This window comes from Callithrix jacchus, chromosome 4, assembly GCF_049354715.1.
Source record: "Callithrix jacchus isolate 240 chromosome 4, calJac240_pri, whole genome shotgun sequence".
Classification (NCBI taxonomy): domain Eukaryota; kingdom Metazoa; phylum Chordata; class Mammalia; order Primates; family Cebidae; genus Callithrix; species Callithrix jacchus.
The window spans coordinates 172,997,748-173,018,568 of NC_133505.1; the positions used below are offsets into that span (position 1 = coordinate 172,997,748).

Here is a 20,821-nt window from a genome sequence, read left to right on the forward strand (position 1 = left end):
GGGTTGTCTCCATGTTTTTATTGGTAGGTATTGGTACGTACTTATGGGGTATGTGTGATGTTTTGTGGCATGCACAGAGTGTGTTATGATTAAGTCAGAGTATTTGGGGTACGCATCACCTGCAGTATTTATTATTTCTATATGTTGGAAATGTCTCAAGTCTTCTAGCTATTTTGAAACATACAATACACCGTTGTTAACTAGATTCACCGTATTCTGCGACCGCACGTTAGAACTTATTCCTTCTACCTGACTGCATGTTTGTGCCTATTAACCAATCTTTCTTCTCCACGAAACTTCATCTTAACGACTTTACTTCGTAATACATTCCTTCTCTAACTAATATAGACATTGATACCAGTAAGCAACACATCTTCAGGGAAACATGGGGAATTGAGGACATATTACTGGGTGGAGTTGGACTGAAAAGCAGTGACCTGCCCATTGATATGATGGGAAGGGAGCTGGCAGGCCATGGGGCACCCCAGCAAATGGGTCAGATGGTGGCCCATGTTCCTTGGAGGCATCTAGCACCAAGGGCAGAGCTCTGGGCAACGGGGAGCTGCCTCAGCAGAGCAGGTCAAGGCAGATGAGGGACATGGGCCCTGTTGGAATGAGTGGTTGTTCTGAAGACATTAAGTAACTAAAAGTCAGAAAACAGTAAGTTCGAATACAGAAATTCTCACCTCAAAGCGTGGTCTGAAATAGCCGTGGGGTGACTGCCGAAAGCACGTTTCACGTTTGTAATAACAGGGTTGTAGTCACCTAAAACCTAACTTGGAGACTGATTTTGTAGATCTTTGAATGATAACGTTCGTGGCTCTTGCGGCATGGCCAAATCTGCTCTACGAAGGGTGGGGCACTGGCCTGTGGAGACTTGGATCGAAACAACGGAGCACTGGTATTGACGTGGCAGCTTGCTGGCTCCTGAACCCCAAAGCCATTGGAAGTTCCCCATGGCACACAGGGCTCTGCCCAGCCCCCACTCGGAATGGCTCTAGGACATGGGCCTGATTTCAGCACAGTCTGGGGTACAAAGTACAGAGTCAGAGAATCAAAGAGAAGCATTATGGTTCAGGAGAATTGCAGGTTTGTTAATAGGATTTGGTTTTAAGGCGGCTCAAGCAAGAACAGACCTAACAGTGAATCAGCCTGAGTTGACTGAGGCAGATCCACGTCCCGGAAGTTCCGTCCCCAAGTGGCTGGGAACCCGGGGTTCTCTAGTGGCATCTGTGTTGTCTGACAGGAATCTGCACAGGACTCTGTTTCTCTGGGGCTTCATTTCTGGTGCTGAAGGTCCAGAAGCCCTAGGGTCTGATGTGGAGGAAGGAGGTGTGGTGTGGTGAATGAACCTCATACACATCTTGCTCTCACTCTGTACCTACAGCCCGATTAGACCTGGAAGTGTGCATGTGTCTGCATGGTGTTTCATGTATGCATGTGCATGTGTCTGTATGTTTTGTGTATGTGTGTGCATGTGTCTGGTGTTTCATGTGTGTATGCATGTATATGTTTTTTGTGTGCATGTGCTTGTGTCTATGTGGTATTTCATGTATGTCTGTATGGTGTTTCGTGTGTGCATGTGTCTGTATGGTGTTTCATGTATGTGTGTGTATGTCTGTATGGTGTTTCGTGTGTGCATGTGTCTGTATGGTTTCATGTGTGCGTGTGCAAGTGTCTGTATGGTGTTTCTTGTGTATGTGTCTGGTGTTTCATGTGTGCGTGCATGTGTCTGTATGGTGTTTCACATATGTGTGCATGTGTCTGGTGTTTCGTGTGTGCGTGTGCATGTGTCTGTATGGTGCTTCGTGTATGCGTGTGCATGTCTGTATGGTGTTTCGTGTGTGTGTGCATGTGTCTGTATGGTGTTTCGTGTGTGCATGTGCATGTGTCTGTACGGTGTTTCATGTGTGTGCATGTGCATGTCAGTATGGTGTTTCATGTATGCATGTGTCTGTATGGTGTTTCATGTGTGCATGTGCACGTCTGGTGTTTTGTGTGTGTGTGTGTGCATGTGTCTGGTGTTTCGTGTGTGTGCATGTTTCTGTATAGTGTTTCGCATGTGTGTGTGGTGTTTCGCGTGTGTGTGTGCATATGTCTGTATGGTGTTTTGCGTGTGTGTGTACATGTCTGTATGTTTCATGTGTGCATATGCCTGTACGGTGTTTTGTGTGTGTGTGTGCATGTGTCTGTATGGTGTTTTGCATGTGTATGCATGTGTCTGGTGTTTCACGTGTGCATGTGTATGGTGTTTTGTGTGTGTGCATGTGTCTGGTGCGCATGTGTCTGGTGTTTCATGTGTGTGTGTGTGTGTGTGTGCATGTGTCTGTATGTTTTTTGTGTGTGTGCGTGCATCTGGTGTTTCAAGTGTGTGTACATGTGTGTATGGTGTTTCATGTGTGTATGTATATGTGCATGTGTCTGGTGTTTGTGTGTGTGCGTGATGTGTCTGTATGGTGTTTTATGTGCTTGTGTCTGTATGGTGTTTTGTGTGTGTGTGCATGTGTATCTGGTGTTTCACATGTCTCTGGTGTTTCGTGTGTGTGTGCGCATGTGTCTGGTGTTTTGCACGTGTGTTCATGTGTCTATATGTACAGTGTTTCATGTGGAGGTGGGGGTGTGTACTCCTTGTGGACACATGCTGGGTAGGAATTTACTGAATGGGAAGAAGAAACTAGCCTGGGGAGCCAAGGACCCACAGTGCAGACCGGCTTTACTTCTGAATTAAGAGGTGATGGGTGTGCTGAGTCCAGGTGGCAAAGCACAGGAGACATGGCAAGGGCTATCCCTGGGGCTGTGTGCTGGGCACCTGCTTTGCTGCACATGATGACTGTCACTGTCTCCTGCCAGCCCCAGATCCATCACACGGCAGGACTCCCCTCAAGAGTGCATGCACACACACACAGGCTCTAATGCACACACACACACACATCCATATGTCAAATGTGCATACATATGTGCACTCTTACATACATTTATGCATGTACACACATGCACAAACTCATACTTCCACATACACATACGCACACACATGTAAATACATGCATATGCACGAACCCACCCAAACACGCACATGTGCACACATGCATAAGCACACATGTGAACACACACATGAACTCACCTACACACGCACATGTGTGCACATACACACGTGTACATACACATACGCATGCACTCACCCACCTACACACACCCATGCACAGGGCTCTGAGTTGGAGTGGGCATAATGCTGCTTCACCTCCCCATGAGGGGTCACATGGCAGCAGCAGAGGTGGTCACCGCCTGAAACCAGTGGAAGGGGCCAGAGGAGGGGGGAGCTTTCCAGACTGTTATTAGTAACTACACAGAAAGTCCAAAGGTTACTGTTAGGCTGAAAAAGATTACACTTCATAAAACCATGTTTATTCAAAAAAATCTATTCAGAAAGTCTGGAAAGCGTAATAAATATCTGTACAGCGGCCACCCGTCTCAAACAGGAATTACAAAGCGGAGACATGAAAATGATCCGTGAACATAACTGCTGAGCCTGTGGACAGAGTGCTGAGTCAGGAGCAAGGCAGAGAAGCGTGCGCAGTAGAACGACCTGGACGTGGCAGCCTCCGTCCTGAGCCCCTGAAGCCGCGCCGCAGTCCACCTTCCACCCCCTCTGCTGCGCTCACGGACCGGCAGCATCCTTCCCGAACCTACGCGACACTTAGAAAGGAGGAGGCAGCAAAACCATGTCAGAAAGGAACGGAGTGCAAATCAAACTTTGCCATGTGCTTGAGAGAATCAGTAAAGCGTTAGGGAAAAATCCCAAGTGCAGCTTTAGGATAACACCATTTAATGAACAATACTGGCTAACGTTAAGTACTATCATCGCTTTAAAATTCAAACAATCTTCCAAACAGCAATACTTACACAGTTAGTTTAAAATCACAGACAAATCGGACTTGGGGGTAAAAGTGAGATCCTCACCTCTTGCCCATGTTTGACTTTGGGGTGGAATTCAGCGAAGCTCTCCCACTGCTGACTGGGAGAATCAGGTGTTTCTCCCGCATAGGGGGCTGCCAGGGAAGGAGGACCCTATAGGGTGGTCAGGAAGGACCACCCATGGTGGGTTAGGAAGCCTGAGATCTAGGATTCCGTGTTTATAAGTGCTGTGATTTTCATGATCCACAGGGGTTATGAGGGTCTGTGTGAGCGAGGAGAGCCAATTAACTTTTGGGGAGGTCTGTGTCATTTGTGCAAATCATTTGAAGCGTTTCATGAGGCGTGGAGGTGCGCTGAGCTGGCGAAATGTGAATTCTAACAACACCTTCATTTACAAGTTGACCACTGTTAGAAAGCAGTCACATACTATTTCGCTAAATTTTTTGAAAGCTTAGCTTAACATATGATACCATAACTTCAAGGCTGACTTTCTGTGGAAGGATTTCAAGTATCATTTTTTTCCAGATACGGGAGGGAAAGTAGAGGTATTTCACACTCAGTGGAGCAGGCCCAAGCCAGTGTTCTCCGCTGACGCACAGCAAATACACAGAAGGACAGCTCGCAGGGATGGGGAGTCTCACCCGTCCCTTTGGCATTCTTAGAGTTCAGAAGCTAAGGCTGTACGAACCGGATTACTGAAAAAGACCACAAGCTGGTGGCCATGGGCACACAGAGAGGAAGAAGCGTGGCCGCCTGCTGGCGGATGCTTCCCCATTCGCCTCTCCCTCTTCCCTCTCCCTGAACCAGAACCCACTGACTTCAAGCAGACAGACCACAGGGGCCAGGCAGCTGATGCAGTGGTGATGGCTTCCGTTCACTTCTGGGAGGACAAACTCTGTGACCTTAGGACAATCCACATTTTCCTAAGTAGAAATGAAATAATGAAGAATGAAAAAGCAAATTCCTCAGGGTGGAAATCACTCTAGCCTCCGGAAAAAGCATCTTCTACGGAGAAGATGTGAGCAAGGCCCAGCAGGCCCCATGGGAACCAGGTATTCAGTCCCACCTCTCCTTTCATGTTTTCTTGTTCTCTAAGAAGAAAAAAAAATCCTTATGGATTAAAGCTTCTGAAACAAGTTTATATTTTAAGGTCTGAAAACAATGAGACCAAGCTAAGGGGTTATTTTTCAGAACACAGCCCAGTTTTTTTTTAAGTTGGGTGCTAGAAACAAGATGGAGGGAGATCAAAACCCAACAAAATAACATCTTCTTAGGGAAAACCTGCTGCAGCCAGCGGGCGCCTCCTGAAGCCCCAGTTCCTGCAGAGGGGTTGCTCTTCTGTGATGCGGGGCGAAGGGGGAGCGGCTGCCTCCTCTCCAGTCCTCTTGCTGGGTCCCTTGGTGTGGGGGCCGCCAGGGAGCATCTTCAACACCCTTACAGCAGATTGAAGGACCCATGTGTTCCCTCTGCCGGCTGGACTGGGCACTGAGCCTGCTGCCCGGAACCTTCTCACTCAATTTTATACAATGAAGGAGAGCACAGCACGCCCTCAATGCCCTGTACCCACCGTGTGTGCACACTCAGGGGAACACGGATCAGTGTGAAAACAGATCTGTGCAACAGAGACACACAACACAACACAAAGCAGCATCTACAAAGTGCATCGCCCCTGTCCACCTCATCTCCGCTGCCCTCCCACCTGCGCCGCTGAACTGAGGATTGGTGGGAAGCCACAGAGCTCCATTCCTCCAATTCACAGCTTTTCCATAGACCAGAAAAATCAAAGTGAACACGGCAAAACCACAGCTTTGGGTGAGCACGCAGGAAGCTGACCAGGGCTCCCCGCAAAGCCTCCAGGTAACCATGTGACACCAGAGCTGTGGACAGAGGGCAGCCCAGTGCGCTTGGCCCCCTACCCTCGGAAAGCAGGGACTCGAGGTGGGCACAGGCTCCTCTGGGAGGGACCCCCTTCCATCCTGGTGACACGGCAAAGATCCAGCCCACCTGCTTCCCGCCTGGGCTCCTTCTCCTCATTTGAATTTGGGACAGAGGAAAGGATGGGCTACCCAGCACCTCAGGCAGAGACTGAAGGGCGAGGAGGAAACAGCTCTTTGGATTATTTTGGGCAGAACCAGACGTCCCTCCTGGATGCCACAGTGCCAACCTGGTCATCCAGCATGTGGGGAGCCCCGGGATGCCAGGTCACCCCCACCCTCTGGGCCTGCAACCACCCACGGCTGCGCCATTGCACTGCCACCTTCCCACCAGGTACCCGGGACGCTGGCGTCGGGAGTCTGACTGAGTGACCGGCTTCCTAATTGGAAAACAGATCTCTTAGTAGAAACAGAAGCCATGAAATGAGAAGGCCCGTGGGCTCTGAAAGGAGCCCCTGGCATCGCCTGGCCGTACAAGGTGAAGGGGCGCATTTGGTTTTGATCAGGAGAAAGGAGAGCGGGCGGCGAGGCTGGTGAGTGAGGCTTGGAGAAGCCCCTAGGTCAGGACCCTCTCCAGGGCTGAAAAAGAAAACATGGACACGGCGAGGGCGGGCGCCGCCTCCCTGCTGGACTTGTGGTCACTCTGGGTGCCAGATGGGCCCTGAGGCCAGGGTATGAGAGCCCATGAGGACACTGGCGGGGGACACTGGGGCCAGGGTCCCACCCGCTACAACCGTGTGGATGTGAGTCTCTTCATGCCTCTACGCTGAGCCAGGTTGGATGACAGCACGGGCTCCAGCCTCGGGGCCTGAGGTGTTCTGTTTAGAGCAAAGTAGGTGGCGGCCATCGCTCCCTGCAAAAGAGAGGGCAAGGGTAAAACCGCCTCACTCCAGGGCTGGAGCCGGAGCCCAGGGCCTCGATGAGCCTCAGCTGCCCCCAGGCAACGTGGGGGAAACCAGAGCTTCCTCAGGGTCCCTGGAGCATGGGGTCCTGTGGGCCTGCTGCGGGGGCCAGCACACATGAGCCTCAGGACAGAGCATCTGATCCTTATTCCTGCACCTGCTACCGCCCCACGCCACCCTCTCACTGTGTTTATGCCTTGGGGAAAACATTTTAGCTTCTTGTGGAGCCCCCAAGACGAGGCTACGTGATCCCCACACCCTAATAGTGAGGCCAGGTGTGTTTTGGGGCTTGCTTGCTGGGTCCTAGGACACATGCACAGCAAATGCCAGGGCCTGTCTGCCCGGACTGCGGCCACTGCTAGGAGTCTGGACTCATTTGGAGGAACAGGCACATCCTGGAGTGACTCTAAATCCTCAGGATGGATCTTGACGGACCGCTCCTCACTGGATCCTGCCTTGTCCTGCTGGGGGAGGGGGCAATCTACGCTTCTCAGAGGAGGAGTCCCACCCAGAGGATGGGGTGCCTGAAAGGCAACTGCTCGCTGAATGTAAGTTACATATATATATATAGTGTGTGTGTGTGTGTATATATATATATATATATTTTTTTTTTTTTTGAGATGGAGTCTGGCTCTGTTGCCCAGGCTGGAGTGCAGTGGCACGATCTTGGCTCACTGTAACCTCCGCCTCCTGGGTTCTTGCAATTCTCCTGCCTCAGCCTCCTGAGTAGCTAGGACTACAGGTGGACGCTGCCATGCCTGGCTAATTTTTTGTATTTTAGTATAGATGGGGTTTCACCATGTTGTCCAGGCTGGTCTCAAACTCCTGTGCTCAGGCAATCCACTCGCCTTGGCCTCCCAAAGTGCTGGGATTACAGGCATGAGCCACCGTGCCCGGCCGTAAGTCACTTATAAAGTGGGGACTTTTTTGCACGTGTGGCCTAGAATGGAGGCTTTAAACCTGAGTGGAATAACCATGCCAGCCGCCACCATGTCCGCAGAGGCTGCACCTACTCAGATGTGCTACCGCTCCGTGTGCTACTGTGCGTATCTGGTGAAGTGCGAGGAGGTAAGAGGGTGGGCGTGCAGTTTGGGGCTGCTACGGGCTCCTTCTGTGTACTCTGGGATTTCTTCAGTGATTGTAAGCTATCAGACTCTTTTCTGCGTTTCCCACCGCCGTGTCCTCACTGTCACCGGCTGGTACCTTCACGAGGTGCACGTCCTGTCGGCTGAGCTGGTTTTGGGACAGGTACTCTCTGTTGACCACCCACGGGTGTTTGAGCACTTGCATGGCTGTCAGGCGCTGATGAGGATCCACGTGGAGCATCTTGGACACGACGTCCTGCCAGGGAAGGTCACGAGAGTGGGGTGGATGGTGGGATCATTTGTGCTGGGCCAGAGAGCTCCCCAGCAGAACACCTTCTCTCTCTATGCAACACCCAACCACTATGCTGAGTCTGGGTCTGCATCCTGGGGTCAAGTGCTCACTTTCAGGTTTAGAAGCATGTGAATGGTTTTTAGCTTTATCACCAAACTTAGAAGTTGACTGAAGGTTTATCTTTTTGTTGAGATGGAGTCTTGCTCTGTTACCCAGGCTGGAGTGCAGTGGCGCAATGTCGGTTCACTGCAACCTCCACCTCCCAGGTTCAAAGCAATTCTCCTGCTTCAGCTTCCTGAGTAGCTGGGATTATAGGAGCATGCCACCGTGCCTGGCTTTTTTTTTTTTTTTTTGTATTTCTAATAGAGACAGAGTTTCACCAAGTTGGTCAGGCTGGTCTCAAACCCCTGACCTTGTGATCTGCTGCCTCAGCCTCCCAAAGTGCTAGGATTAGGCATGAGCCACTGCACCCAGCCAGGCTTATCTTTTATTAAATATTTTATGTCTAAAAATAAGTTAAATCTGGAAATGTTAGATGATGCATGTGAACTAGTGAAACAACGTTTCTTATAAACATGATATCTTTCCAAAGGGAGAAGCTGAAATAATAAATATTCCACAGTAGAAATCAACATTATTATAATGTGCATACTTATATTATTATCAGAACTACCCACAAATATTTGCTACAAATAATCACAAACTGCAAAATCTACAATCTGGAGTCATCAAATATGCCCAGTGGGCTCATGTGGAATAAAGATATTTTTCTATTTTATTGTAAAGCCATAGCAGTAGTAACTTCTAAAACAAGATTCTACATGTGTGTACACACACATACAATAGAGCGCACATTCTATTACAGTGAAATACATTTGCAGAGTACTTGATCACAGTGTGAATTACGTTTGCAGACACACCTGATGCTTCTGCTCTTATCACCGTAATCATCCTTGTAAATGGGGCAGACACACCTGATGCTTCTGCTCTTATCACCGTAATCACCCATGTAAATGGGGCAGACACACCTGATGCTTCTGCTCTTATCACCATAATCATCCTTGTAAATGGGGCAGACACACCTGATGCTTCTGCTCTTATCACCGTAATCATCCTTGTAAATGGGGCAGACACACCTGCTGCTTCTGCTCTTCTCACCGTAATCATCCTTGTAAATGGGGCAGACACACCTGATGCTTCTGCTCTTCTCACCGTAATCATCCTTGTAAATGGGGCAGACACACCTGATGCTTCTGCTCTTATCACCGTAATCACCCATGTAAATGGGGCAGACACACCTGATGCTTCTGCTCTTATCACCATAATCATCCTTGTAAATGGAGCAAATATTACTTTTCCTACTTTGCAGATGAAGACATCACTGCCCGACGAAGAACCGAGATGAGAATCCATATTCTGTCCACTAGCCTACTCTCCCTCCTTAGTGTTCCCACCATATTTGAAGATGTAATAAAATGAATTAGAATGAGGTTGGGCGCGGTGGCTCACGTCTGTAATCCCAGCACTTTGGGAGGCTGAGGCAGGCGGACCGCTTGAGGTCAGGAGTTCAAGACCAGCCTGGCCAACATGGTGAAACCTTATCACTACCAAAAATATAAAAATTAGCTGGGTGTGGTAGTGTTCACCTATAATCCCAGCTACTTGGGAGGCTGAGGCAGGAGAATCACTTGAGCCCGGGAGGCGGAGGTTGCAGTGAGCTAAGATTGTGCCTCTACACTCCAGCCTGGGTGACAGAGCAAGACTCTGTCTCACAAAAAAAGAAAAAAGAAAAAAAGAAAAGGATGATGTTGAATTACTCATTAGAATTTCTGGTAATAAAACAAATAAAAAATACTATGCACAATAACAATATCCTTTTTTTTTTTTTTTTTTTTTTTTTGAGACGGAGTTTCGCTCTCGTTACCCAGGCTGGAGTGCAATGGCACAATCTCGGCTCACCGCAACCTCCGCCTCCTGGGTTCAGGCAATTCTCCTGCCTCAGCCTCCTGAGTAGCTGGGATTACAGGCACGTGCCACCATGCCCAGCTAATTTTTTGTATATTTTTTAGTAGAGACGGGGTTTCACCATGTTGACCAGGATGGTCTCGATCTCTTGACCTCGTGATCCACCCGCCTCGGCCTCCCAAAGTGCTGGGATTACAGGCTTGAGCCACCGTGCCCGGCTAACAATATCCTTTTGTACAGAAAAACCTAACGCCTTTTAATATTTGTTAACATTAACCTTGGTAATTTCTTGAAACAAGTATCTCCTAGAAGCATGACTACTGTCATTTTCAGGTGTGAAAACACAAGCAAAGGGACCTTTATTAACTCTCTTATGATCTCACAGTCATGTGACTGAGAGAAGCAGTATTTTTACTGCATACCTGCAGGATGTGGAGAGAGACATACTCATCTGTAGCTTTGCTGGTGTTTTGAGGACTGGAGGTTCTGCTATGTGGTAAATAAGAGAAAGGAAGAGGCTCGGGAAAAAGACGGGTGGGATGTGGTGGTGGCAGGGACTGGTGGTGAGGGGCAGGAGGTTGGTGAGGCCCTGCGAGGCGTCAGAGCCCTCTGCCTGCAGCAGCGATCTTGACAATGTGCCCTTGTCCTTGACTTTGCTCCTTTCCCAACACCTTCTCCCTACTCCCACGCCAGCTTCCAAGATGGCCTTCCAGACAAACTGCCAGCACCCATGTCCTAGTCTGAGGCTCTATTTTGGGAACCAGAACTAAGACAAGTCCTAAACTCATTTGAGATTAAGTGAGGGTGTAGACAGAAGCACTTGGACTGTCAGGTTCTGACATCTGGGATATGGTCAGTAAATGCCAGCTGCCATCACCTCTGCCATCATTTCTTCCATTACCCTCACTCTCCTTCCTCCATCACCCTGCCATCACCCTCACCATCATCTGCACAATCACCCTCACCATCATCTTCACCATCTCCCCCATCACCCTCACCATCATCTTCACCATCACCTCCACCATCACCCTCACCATCATCTGCACAATCACCCTCACCATCATCTTCACCATCTCCCCCATCACCCTCACCATCATCTTCACCATCACCTCCACCATCACCCTCACCATCACCTCCACCATCACCCTCACCATCGTCTTCACCATCACCTCTACCATCACCCTCACCATCATCTTCACCATCACCTCCACCATCACCCTCACCATCGTCTTCACCATCACCTCCACCATCACCCTCACCATCGTCTTCACCATCACCTCCACCATCACCCTCACCATCGTCTTCACCATCACCTCCACCATCACCCTCACCATCGTCTTCACCATCACCTCCACCATCACGCTCACCATCACCTCCACCATCACCCTTACCATCGTCTTCACCATCACCTCCACCATCACCCTCACCATCGTCTTCACCATCAACTCCACCATCACGCTCACCATCGTCTTCACCATCACCTCCACCATCACCCTCACCATCGTCTTCACCATCACCTCCACCATCACGCTCACCATCGTCTTCACCATCACCTCCACCATCACCCTCACCATCGTCTTCACCATCACCTCCACCATCACGCTCACCATCGTCTTCACCATCACCTCCACCATCACCCTCACCATCGTCTTCACCATCACCTCCACCATCACCCTCACCATCGTCTTCACCATCACCTCCACCATCACGCTCACCATCGTCTTCACCATCACCTCCACCATCACCCTCACCATCGTCTTCACCATCACCTCCACCATCACGCTCACCATCGTCTTCACCATCACCTCCACCATCACCCTCACCATCGTCTTCACCATCACCTCCACCGTCACGCTCACCATCGTCTTCACCATCACCTCCACCGTCACGCTCACCATCGTCTTCACCATCACCTCCACCATCACCCTTACCATCGTCTTCACCATCACCTCCACCGTCACCCTTACCATCGTCTTCACCATCACCTCCACCATCATGCTCACCATCATCTTCACCATCACCTCCACCATCACCCTTACCATCGTCTTCACCATCACCTCTACCATCATGCTCACCATCATCTTCACCATCACCTCCACCATCACCCTTACCATCGTCTTCACCATCACTTCCACCATCACGCTCACCATCGTCTTCACCATCACCTCCACCATCACCCTTACCATCGTCTTCACCATCACCTCCACCGTCACGCTCACCATTGTCTTCACCATCACCTCCACCATCACCCTTACCATCGTCTTCACCATCACCTCCACCATCACGCTCATCATCGTCTTCACCATCACCTCCACCATCACGCTCACCATCGTCTTCACCATCACCTCCACCATCACCCTCACCATCGTCTTCACCATCACCTCCACCATCACCCTTGCCATCATCTTCACCATCACCTCCACCATCACCCTTGCCATCACCCTCACCATCATCTCCACTATCAGCTTCACCATTCTTCCTCTGTCAGCTCCACTGTCACTCAGCATGCTTCCACCATCACATCCACCAACATCTCTGCCATTACCCTCATTATCCTCACCATCATCCCCATCACCTCCACCATTACGTCTCATTACTGCCATCACCTCTCACTATCATCTCCCACTATCACTTCCATGATCACTGTCACCTCTGTCACCACTTTTGCCATCCTTCCATCATCTCCACCATCACCTCCACAATACCTTCACCATCTGCAATCCTCCACCATCACCTCCATCATCACTCATGCCATTATCTCCACCATCAACTCCACCATACCTATCCATCACCTACATCATCACTCACGCCATCATCTCCACCATCATCTCCACAACCGTCACCTCCACCATACCTATCCATCACCTGCATCATCACTCATGCCATCATCTCCACCATCATCTCCACAATCGTCACCTCCACTCTCACTGCATGAGGCTGCACAGAGATGACAACAGCAGAATTGGAATCAGAGCCCCTGACTCCTTTTCTTCCCGCTGCTTTATGTGAACATGGGAAACAGCTGTTGGCACCGCTTACCAGCGGCTGGATGATTTACTATTGGATTAGAGAGGAATTTGATGATGCCAAATAAAAAAGACAAAGTATTTGATGGTCAAAAGAAGTAAGGCCAGTTGTCAACTGTGTGGACTGCAGACAAGGCCAAATTGAGAGCATTTTATAAGAACAGAAGCACACCCTGGCCCAGCGCTCTGCTTGGTTGCTTTATGAACATGTAGGACAATCATTCTGCAACATCACTAAAGCATGGTGGGTAATTTTACGAGTTAACTTGGCTGGGTTACGTTATCCAGTCCAGATGTTGCTGTGAGGTTTTTTGTTTTTACGGATGTGGTGAGCACTGAAGTCACTTGACTTTGAGTGAAGCAATCCCCTCCACGACATGGGTCAGCCTCACCCAACAGTGGAAGGCCCCCTTAGGAAAGAGACTGTGCTCCCCTGAGGAAGAGGGAATTCGTGTCAGATGGCCTGGGCGGGCAGCTGCCCCATCCGCTCCTTGTTGGGGCTCCAGCCTGCCGGCTGCCCTGCAGACAGACTTCCCCATCCCCACAGTCACGTGAGCCAATCACTCTCTCTGTCTCTCTCCACACACACACACACACACACACACACACACACACACACACACACACACGTTCTGTTTCTTTGGAGAACATTGCATGACATAACAAGACAGTAGAAAATGTAAACATGCTATAAAATTTTTTTGAAAATAATGTTTTTAGCTGAAACGCTTAACAGATGCCAAGGGTAAGGCTGGGCATGGTGGCTCATGCCTATAATCTCAACAGTTTGGGAGGCTGAGGTGGGCAGATTAATTCAGGTCAGGAGTTCAAGACCAGCCTGGCCAACATGGTGAAACATTGTCTCTATGAAAAATACAAAAAAATTAGCTGGGCGTGGTGGCAAACACCAGTAGTCCCAGCTACTTGGGAGGCTGGGGCAGGAGAATTCCTTGAACCTGAGAGGTGGAGGCTGCAGTGAGCTGAGACTGCTCCATTGCACTCCAGTTGGGGTGAGACTGAGTGAGACTCCATCTCAGAAAAACAAAAAAACAAAAGATGTGGGGGCTAAAATACCTATCCTACTTATACAAAAGTGATCTCCTGGCTTCTGAAGCAAAATGTGGCCACTGCAGAACCTGTGTACCCAAAAGCAACTCTGGGCCGTGTACTCACTTTGGCTGCGTCAGATATGGAGTCCCAGTTTCCCCCAGAAAGGGCATACTTCCCGCTGCCGATCCGTGCCAGAATCTCCTCAGCGGTGTCGTCCGGCCCATTGGCAAAAGGGGTAAATCTGTGTAATTAGACAATTTGCAGTAATGAGCTTCCATTTTACAACCTAAAATAAGGTTTGTAACTTGGTATCACTCCTTGGCTTCGCTCCTCCCTCCTCTGCTCTGGAAAGCGGAGCTCACTTCCTTATGCGATGCCCGCTTTCCCTCCTTACACAATGCCCGCTTTCCCTCCTTACGTGATGCCCGCTTTCCCTCCTTACATGATGCCTGCTTTCCCTCCTAACTCGATGCCCGCTTTCCCTCCTAATGCGATGCCCACTTTCCCTCCTTACACAATGCCCACTTGCCCTAACGCGATGCCCGCTTTCCCTCCTTGGCCACTGCATGGCTAGAGGTTGATGGGCACGTGTGAGGCCTTGCTCTATCCCTCCTGGACCCAGGCCAACAGGGACGGGGCAGCCTAGGGAGTTGCCTGGTGCCATGGTTTCCATGGTGACGCTGTGGCATCATGAAAAAGAGCTTGAGACACGGCGGTTCATCTATTACCAACTCTGTGTTGATAAGTTAATTTTTTGAGCCTCTGGTGCAAATGCAGAGTGTGTGCACAAATACACATAATATGCTGGCTGCAGCTCAGGCCGTACTGCGAGACTGTGAGAGGTGTTCACTGTGCCCACCTGAACACACACCCACACGTTCCTAGAAAAGAAATGCTATGTGATGCTGCCAGTGCTTCCTCTAGTGGGAAAGTCTGTGATCCAGTTTTCCAAATAGGCAGAGTGAGTATTAGAAGCATCACAGAATAACCAAACTGTGGTATTGGGAAGAAACTGAGATTCCTTCCTTCGTTGCCGCAGTCATCGGGATGCGGCTGCAGGTGCGAGTTCCCCTCCTGCTGTGGACACTACCTATTGACCTATTATGAAATGCGCGAAAAGCAGGCCAAGCTTATTCATTCTCATGAGGGCATTCAGGCCATTCTGCTACAGCCAACAGGACTGGACGGTGCCTCTATTCAGGCATTTAACACGTAATAGGAACCAGTGGAGGTTGTAGGCTCCTAGACCTCCCTGCCTGGAAGCAGCCACAGTGTGTCCACTTCTCACTTGGGGAGAGGGAAGGGAGGCTGGTATGGGTGGAAGTGTTTTGCCCAGAGTCACGGTTGTAGCGAGTGAGGCTCGGATGTAAGTTAGCTGTCTGGACGGCAGGCCCAGGCCGCCTTCTCTAACACCAGGTGTCTCCCCACAATGAACTGGTTCGTGCATGACTCACGACCAGGAAACCCAGGTACAGACTCTGACCCTGAAGCTTCTGTGGATGCTTTTTGGTTTAAGATGATGTCTGGAAGGCAAAAGATGTTGCTACCTTTTAAGACAGTGGCCTCGTTCAGCAGCGACTAGACACCAGGCCAGCAAAAGCCTTGGAGGTTTCGTTCATGAGCTGAGTTGAAAGAAAATGGGTGGCTACATTTCTTGTCCTTGTTCAGCTGTCCTGAGGGGCTGAGGGAGTCTCTCCAGGCCAGGGAGTGTTTGCGTAGGCATTGGGTTTTCCCACATGTGCTCACTAGGACAGGCCTGGGCCTGGTCCCCTAACAGACCAGCCACTGAGGCTGGCGCCCCATGTAGACACATGCTCCTGACAGCTGTCTGAGGCAACCGCTTACCCTGCCAGCATGGTGTACAGCAGGATCCCCAAGCTCCACATGTCACACGCTGCATCATAGCCTTGACGCTTCAGGACCTAGGAGGAACGACAAGACACTGGCACACCCTTCACTAAGAACATTCAGGTTGACAGCACATTTCTCCAGGGGCACCCTACACCAGCAAGCTGGAGACCAGGAAGAGGACAGCACTGTGACTTCAGTGTGACCGCTCTTTCTTAATGCAAAGCCAACCTAAGGTACTGCAGTGGGACTCCTCCCAGGCCAGCCACATGGTGAGCCAGTACTCTCATCAGACATGTGACAGACAGGCTAAAAAGGATGGCCTTAATTTTATTTTGAGATGGAGTCTGGCTCTGTTGACCAGGCTGGAGTGCAGTGGCACGATCTCAGCTCACTGCAACTTCCGCCTCCCGGGTTCAAGCAATTCTCCTGTCTCAGCCTCTTAAGTAGCTGGGACTACAGGCACCCAGCACTATGCCTGGCTAATTTTGCATTTTTAGGAGAGATAGGGCTTCACCATGTTAGTCAGGCTGGTCTCGAACTGCTGACCTCAGGTGATCTGCCCGCCTCAGCCTCCCAAAGTGCTGGGATTTCAGGCATGAGCCACCGCCCAGCCAACTTTTAAGGCAAAAGAATTTTTTTGTTATGGTAAAATACGTATAACATAAAATTGACCATCAAAGTCTTTTTTAAGTGGCATTAAGCTCATTTACGTCATGGTGCCAAGATCACCACAATCCAGCCACAGAACATTTTCATCTTCCCAAACTGAAACTCTGTCCCCATTAAACATCAACTCCCACTGGGCGCGGTGGCTCACGCCTATAATCCCAGCACTTTGGGAGGCTGAGGTGGGTGGATCATGAGGTCAAGAGATCGAGACCATCCTGGTCAACATGGTGAAACCCCGTCTCTACTAAAAATACAAAAATTAGCTGGGCGTGGTGGTGCGTGCCTGTAATCCCAGCTACTCGGGAGGCTGAGGCAGGAGAATTGCCTGAACCCAGGAGGCGGAGGTTGTGGTGAGCCGAGATCACGCCATTGCACTCCAGCCTGGGTAACAACAGCGAAACTCCATCTCAACAAAAACACCAAACAACAAAAAACATCAACTCCCTGCCCCTCGACCCCCAACACCTACCCTTCTGCTTTCTATCTGTATGAATCTGATTCCTCTAGGGACCTCATATGAGTGGAATTACGCAATGCCTGTCTTTCTGCGACTGGCTTGTTTCACCCTGCAGAACACCCTAAGGTTCTTCCACATGTCTGAAGTTCCTTCCTTCTTCAGGAAGGACAACGCTCTACTGTGTGCACATGCCACGTTTTGCTTACACATTCATCCACCGAGGGACACTCAGTGGCTTCCACCTTTTGGCTGCTGTGAACAGTGCTGCTATGAACATGGGTGGACACATGTCTGAGTCCCTGCCTTCAATTCTTTTGGGTATATACCCAAAGCTCCACTTCTGGGCTACATGATAATGTTTAATTTTTTGGAGAACTGTTAAAACAGCACAACTTTTATGCATCCTTGGATTACACACTCCAGCAGAGGGCAGTCCTCTGATATAGTCACAGGCGAGTGACAGCCAAGGAAGCCGCATCAGAGCTCGTGGATGACTGCAGATGACTGGATTCGGCATTAACTATGGAGTTGGGAGAGCTGGGCTCAGTCCTTCCTTTCCATATCGCTGCCACCGTGTGCGAGCCTGCACCGTGGAGACGATCAGCCAGCACGCGCCGGATGAACGTGGTGTCCACCGTGCAAGCCTCACTTCCTAATCCGTCAGCTGGGTGAGCCTCAGACGTCACTTACACACACGGGGCTTCTGCTTTCTGAATCTGGGAAACATGGTTAATAGTTTATATCCTGCCTACTTCATATGGTGGATGAGAGTAAAAGTAAAAAAAAAATTGGTAAAAGTTCTTTGTAAATGGCCAAGGAATATCACAATCTAAGGCATTCTGTAATCAACAAAATCAATATTGTGGGAGAGCAGAATATGCTGCACAGGCCTGAGGCGCGCTGAGCTGAAGATGAAGCAGCAGCAGCAGATGCAGGAGAGCTCTGTGTCCTCTGGTTAGGACACTGGTTAGGACAAAAGTACCCACCCCTACTAGGGAGGACAAAGGCTACCCCTGAGGACAGCTTTGGCCCCATGTGGTCCCACGTGGGACCAGCCTCCATTGGCCAGCCCTGCGCCTCCCCAGCTGCAGTCCCTGGAGACCCAAAGGCCTCTTCCTTTGTCTTTCCAGGTCTTTAAAAGTTCCCTGTTCTTTGTTGAAGATGCCATGTAGGCTGGACTCAAAGCCGCCTCTGTGAGAATGACTCATTTCCTGGGTGTCTTCCATGCACATGTGAGAAGATGTGTGTTAAAAACTTGTTTGTTTTTCTCTTGTTAATCTGTCTTTTGTTACAGGGGTCTGGTCCAGCTAAGAACTTATGAGGTTTGAGGAAAACATGATTTTCCTTCCCCGTAATATTGTCAATATTAATACTAATTAAGTAATGGACCAAGGCTTATCACCTGGTTATTTTTCATTTTAGTTTTTGAGATGGAGTCTTGCTCTGTTGACCAGGCTGGAGTGCAATGGTGTGATCTTGGCTAATTGCAACCTCTGTCTCCAGGGTTCAAGTGATTTTCCTGTTTCAGCCTCCCAAGTAGCTGGGATTACAAGCACACACCACCACACCAGGCTAATTTTTGTATTTTTAGTAGAAACGGGGTTTCACCCTGTTGGCCAGGCTGGTCTTGAACTCCTGACCTCAGGTGATCCACCTGTGTTGGCCTCCCAAAGTGCTGGGATTACAGGTGTGAGCCGCCGTGCACGGCCAAACCTGGTTATTTTTAAAGAGGCCACAGGTGGCTCAAATGTCTGGATAACCCCTGCATAACCTAACCATAGCCTCTCCCCGGGCTGCATGTCCATCCGTGTGTCAGCACACAGAAGCATCTTTGCCATGAAGGCTAGCCCTGGGTGACTCTCAAATGGCTCCGAGACCCACCACGAGATGCCAGGCACCTCAGGCCCGGCTGCTCACTTGACCCCCCCCCCACCAGGCAGCTCTGGTCCAGTTCCATCAAGAACCCGCGGATCCACAGGTTCTGAAGTCCGTTCCCCCCTCCCTGGTCCTGTCTGCAGCATCGGCCACCGCCCTTCCCTTCCTCTCTTTCCCACCAGCTCAGGTTCAGTGGCTTTTTTCAGGCATAGCTTTATAAACATCCTTGACTTCAGAACCTAATGAAACTTGTTCCTGGGAAACTTGAAAAGACAGAAGTTCACCAGGTGCCCTTGCTAGCTGCTCTGAGCAGGGCTGGGAGCAGACACAGCCACTGCACCATGGGAGCTTTCCGTGGCCAGTCACTCCAGAGCCCTGCGGGTCTCAATCTGACAGCTGCTAACTTGCTGCTGTCGGGGAAAGAATCTGGAGAATTGGGGTGCAGAAGAAACCCGTAAACTCCGTTGCTCCCTGAGCTGTGACGGACCCATTTCCCGTCCCAGGGGAACCGCCGCTCTGCATCCTGGATGCGTAAGGAGGCTGCGGCAGCATCTCTGTCTCTAACTTGGATCAAATATGCAGATTTCATCCAAAGTGTCTACAGGAGACAATCTTACATAAAAATGTCACTGCTGAAAAGTTTCTCCAAATGGGAAAATGAGAATGATAAGAACAACTGTGTTTGCACAAATTGGCCCCTGGCTCGGGAGACTGAAGATTCTTGTTTCCGTTTCCCGGCACCACTGCTGACGAGGCTCAAGCTGCCTCTGACGTTCCCACTGTCCAGTGGCTCTGTGGTGGGACAGGGCAGAGCCTCTCTTTGCAGACAGAGGGGACTGGGACTACAGTCCGGGAATGCTCACCTCCGGGGCCACGAAGTTGGCCGTGTAGCAGGGCGTCATGAGCAACCCGTTCCCCGCACGCAGCTGCTTGGCAAAGCCAAAGTCGCAGACTCGGATGGATTCCGGGCTCCCCGACTCGTCCCTGTAGAGGATGTTACTCGGCTTCAGGTCTCGATGGACAACCTGCAAGACAGAAGGGACGGTGCCCACGTGGGGCTGAGGACCGAGCTGGGGACAACCTGCAAGACAGAAGGGACGGTGCCCACGTGGGGCCGAGGACCGAGCTGGGGACAACCTGCAAGACAGAAGGGACGGTGTCCACATGGGGGCTGAGGACTGAGCTGGGGACAACCTGCAAGACAGAAGGGACGGTGTCCACATGGGGGCTGAGGACCGAGCTGGGGACAACCTGCAAGACAGAAGGGACGGTGTCCACATGGGGGCTGAGGACCGAGCTGGGGACAACCTGCAAGACAGAAGGGACGGTGCCCACGTGGGGCTGAGGACCGAGCTGGGGACAACCTGCAAGACAGAAGGGACGGTGCCCACGTGGGGCTGAGGACCGAGCTGGGGACAACCTGCAAGACAGAAGGGACGGTGCCCACGTGGGGCTGAGGACCGAGCTGGGGACAACCTGCAAGACAGAAGGGACGGTGCCCACGTGGGGCTGAGGACCGAGCTGGGGACAACCTGCAAGACAGAAGGGACGGTGCCCACGTGGGGCTGAGGACCGAGCTGGGGACAACCTGCAAGACAGAAGGGACGGTGCCCACGTGGGGCTGAGGACCGAGCTGGGGACAACCTGCAAGACAGAAGGGACGGTGCCCACGTGGGGCTGAGGACCGAGCTGGGGACAACCTGCAAGACAGAAGGGACGGTGCCCACGTGGGGCTGAGGACCGAGCTGGGGACAACCTGCAAGACAGAAGGGACGGTGCCCACGTGGGGCTGAGGACCGAGCT

The 20,821-nt window shown here is 50.7% G+C and overlaps 1 protein-coding gene across 9 annotated transcripts in view; it reads right to left on the reverse strand.

Annotated features, from left to right (window-relative positions):
* Window positions 1–3,380: 3,380 nt before the first annotated feature.
* RPS6KA2 (ribosomal protein S6 kinase A2) overlaps window positions 3,381–20,821 on the reverse strand; it is a 494,183-nt gene continuing 476,742 nt past the window's right edge. For all 9 annotated transcript variants that reach the window (XM_078370459.1, XM_078370453.1, XM_078370456.1 and 6 more), the window contains 5 exons: window positions 19,882–20,043; window positions 16,012–16,088; window positions 14,290–14,407; window positions 7,952–8,089; window positions 3,381–6,699 (listed from right to left, as the gene is read on the reverse strand). In XM_078370459.1, coding sequence (XP_078226585.1) covers window positions 6,574–6,699; window positions 7,952–8,089; window positions 14,290–14,407; window positions 16,012–16,088; window positions 19,882–20,043 — 621 coding nt within the window. In that variant the 3' untranslated portion in view covers window positions 3,381–6,573. The remainder of the gene's footprint in view (window positions 6,700–7,951; window positions 8,090–14,289; window positions 14,408–16,011; window positions 16,089–19,881; window positions 20,044–20,821) is intronic.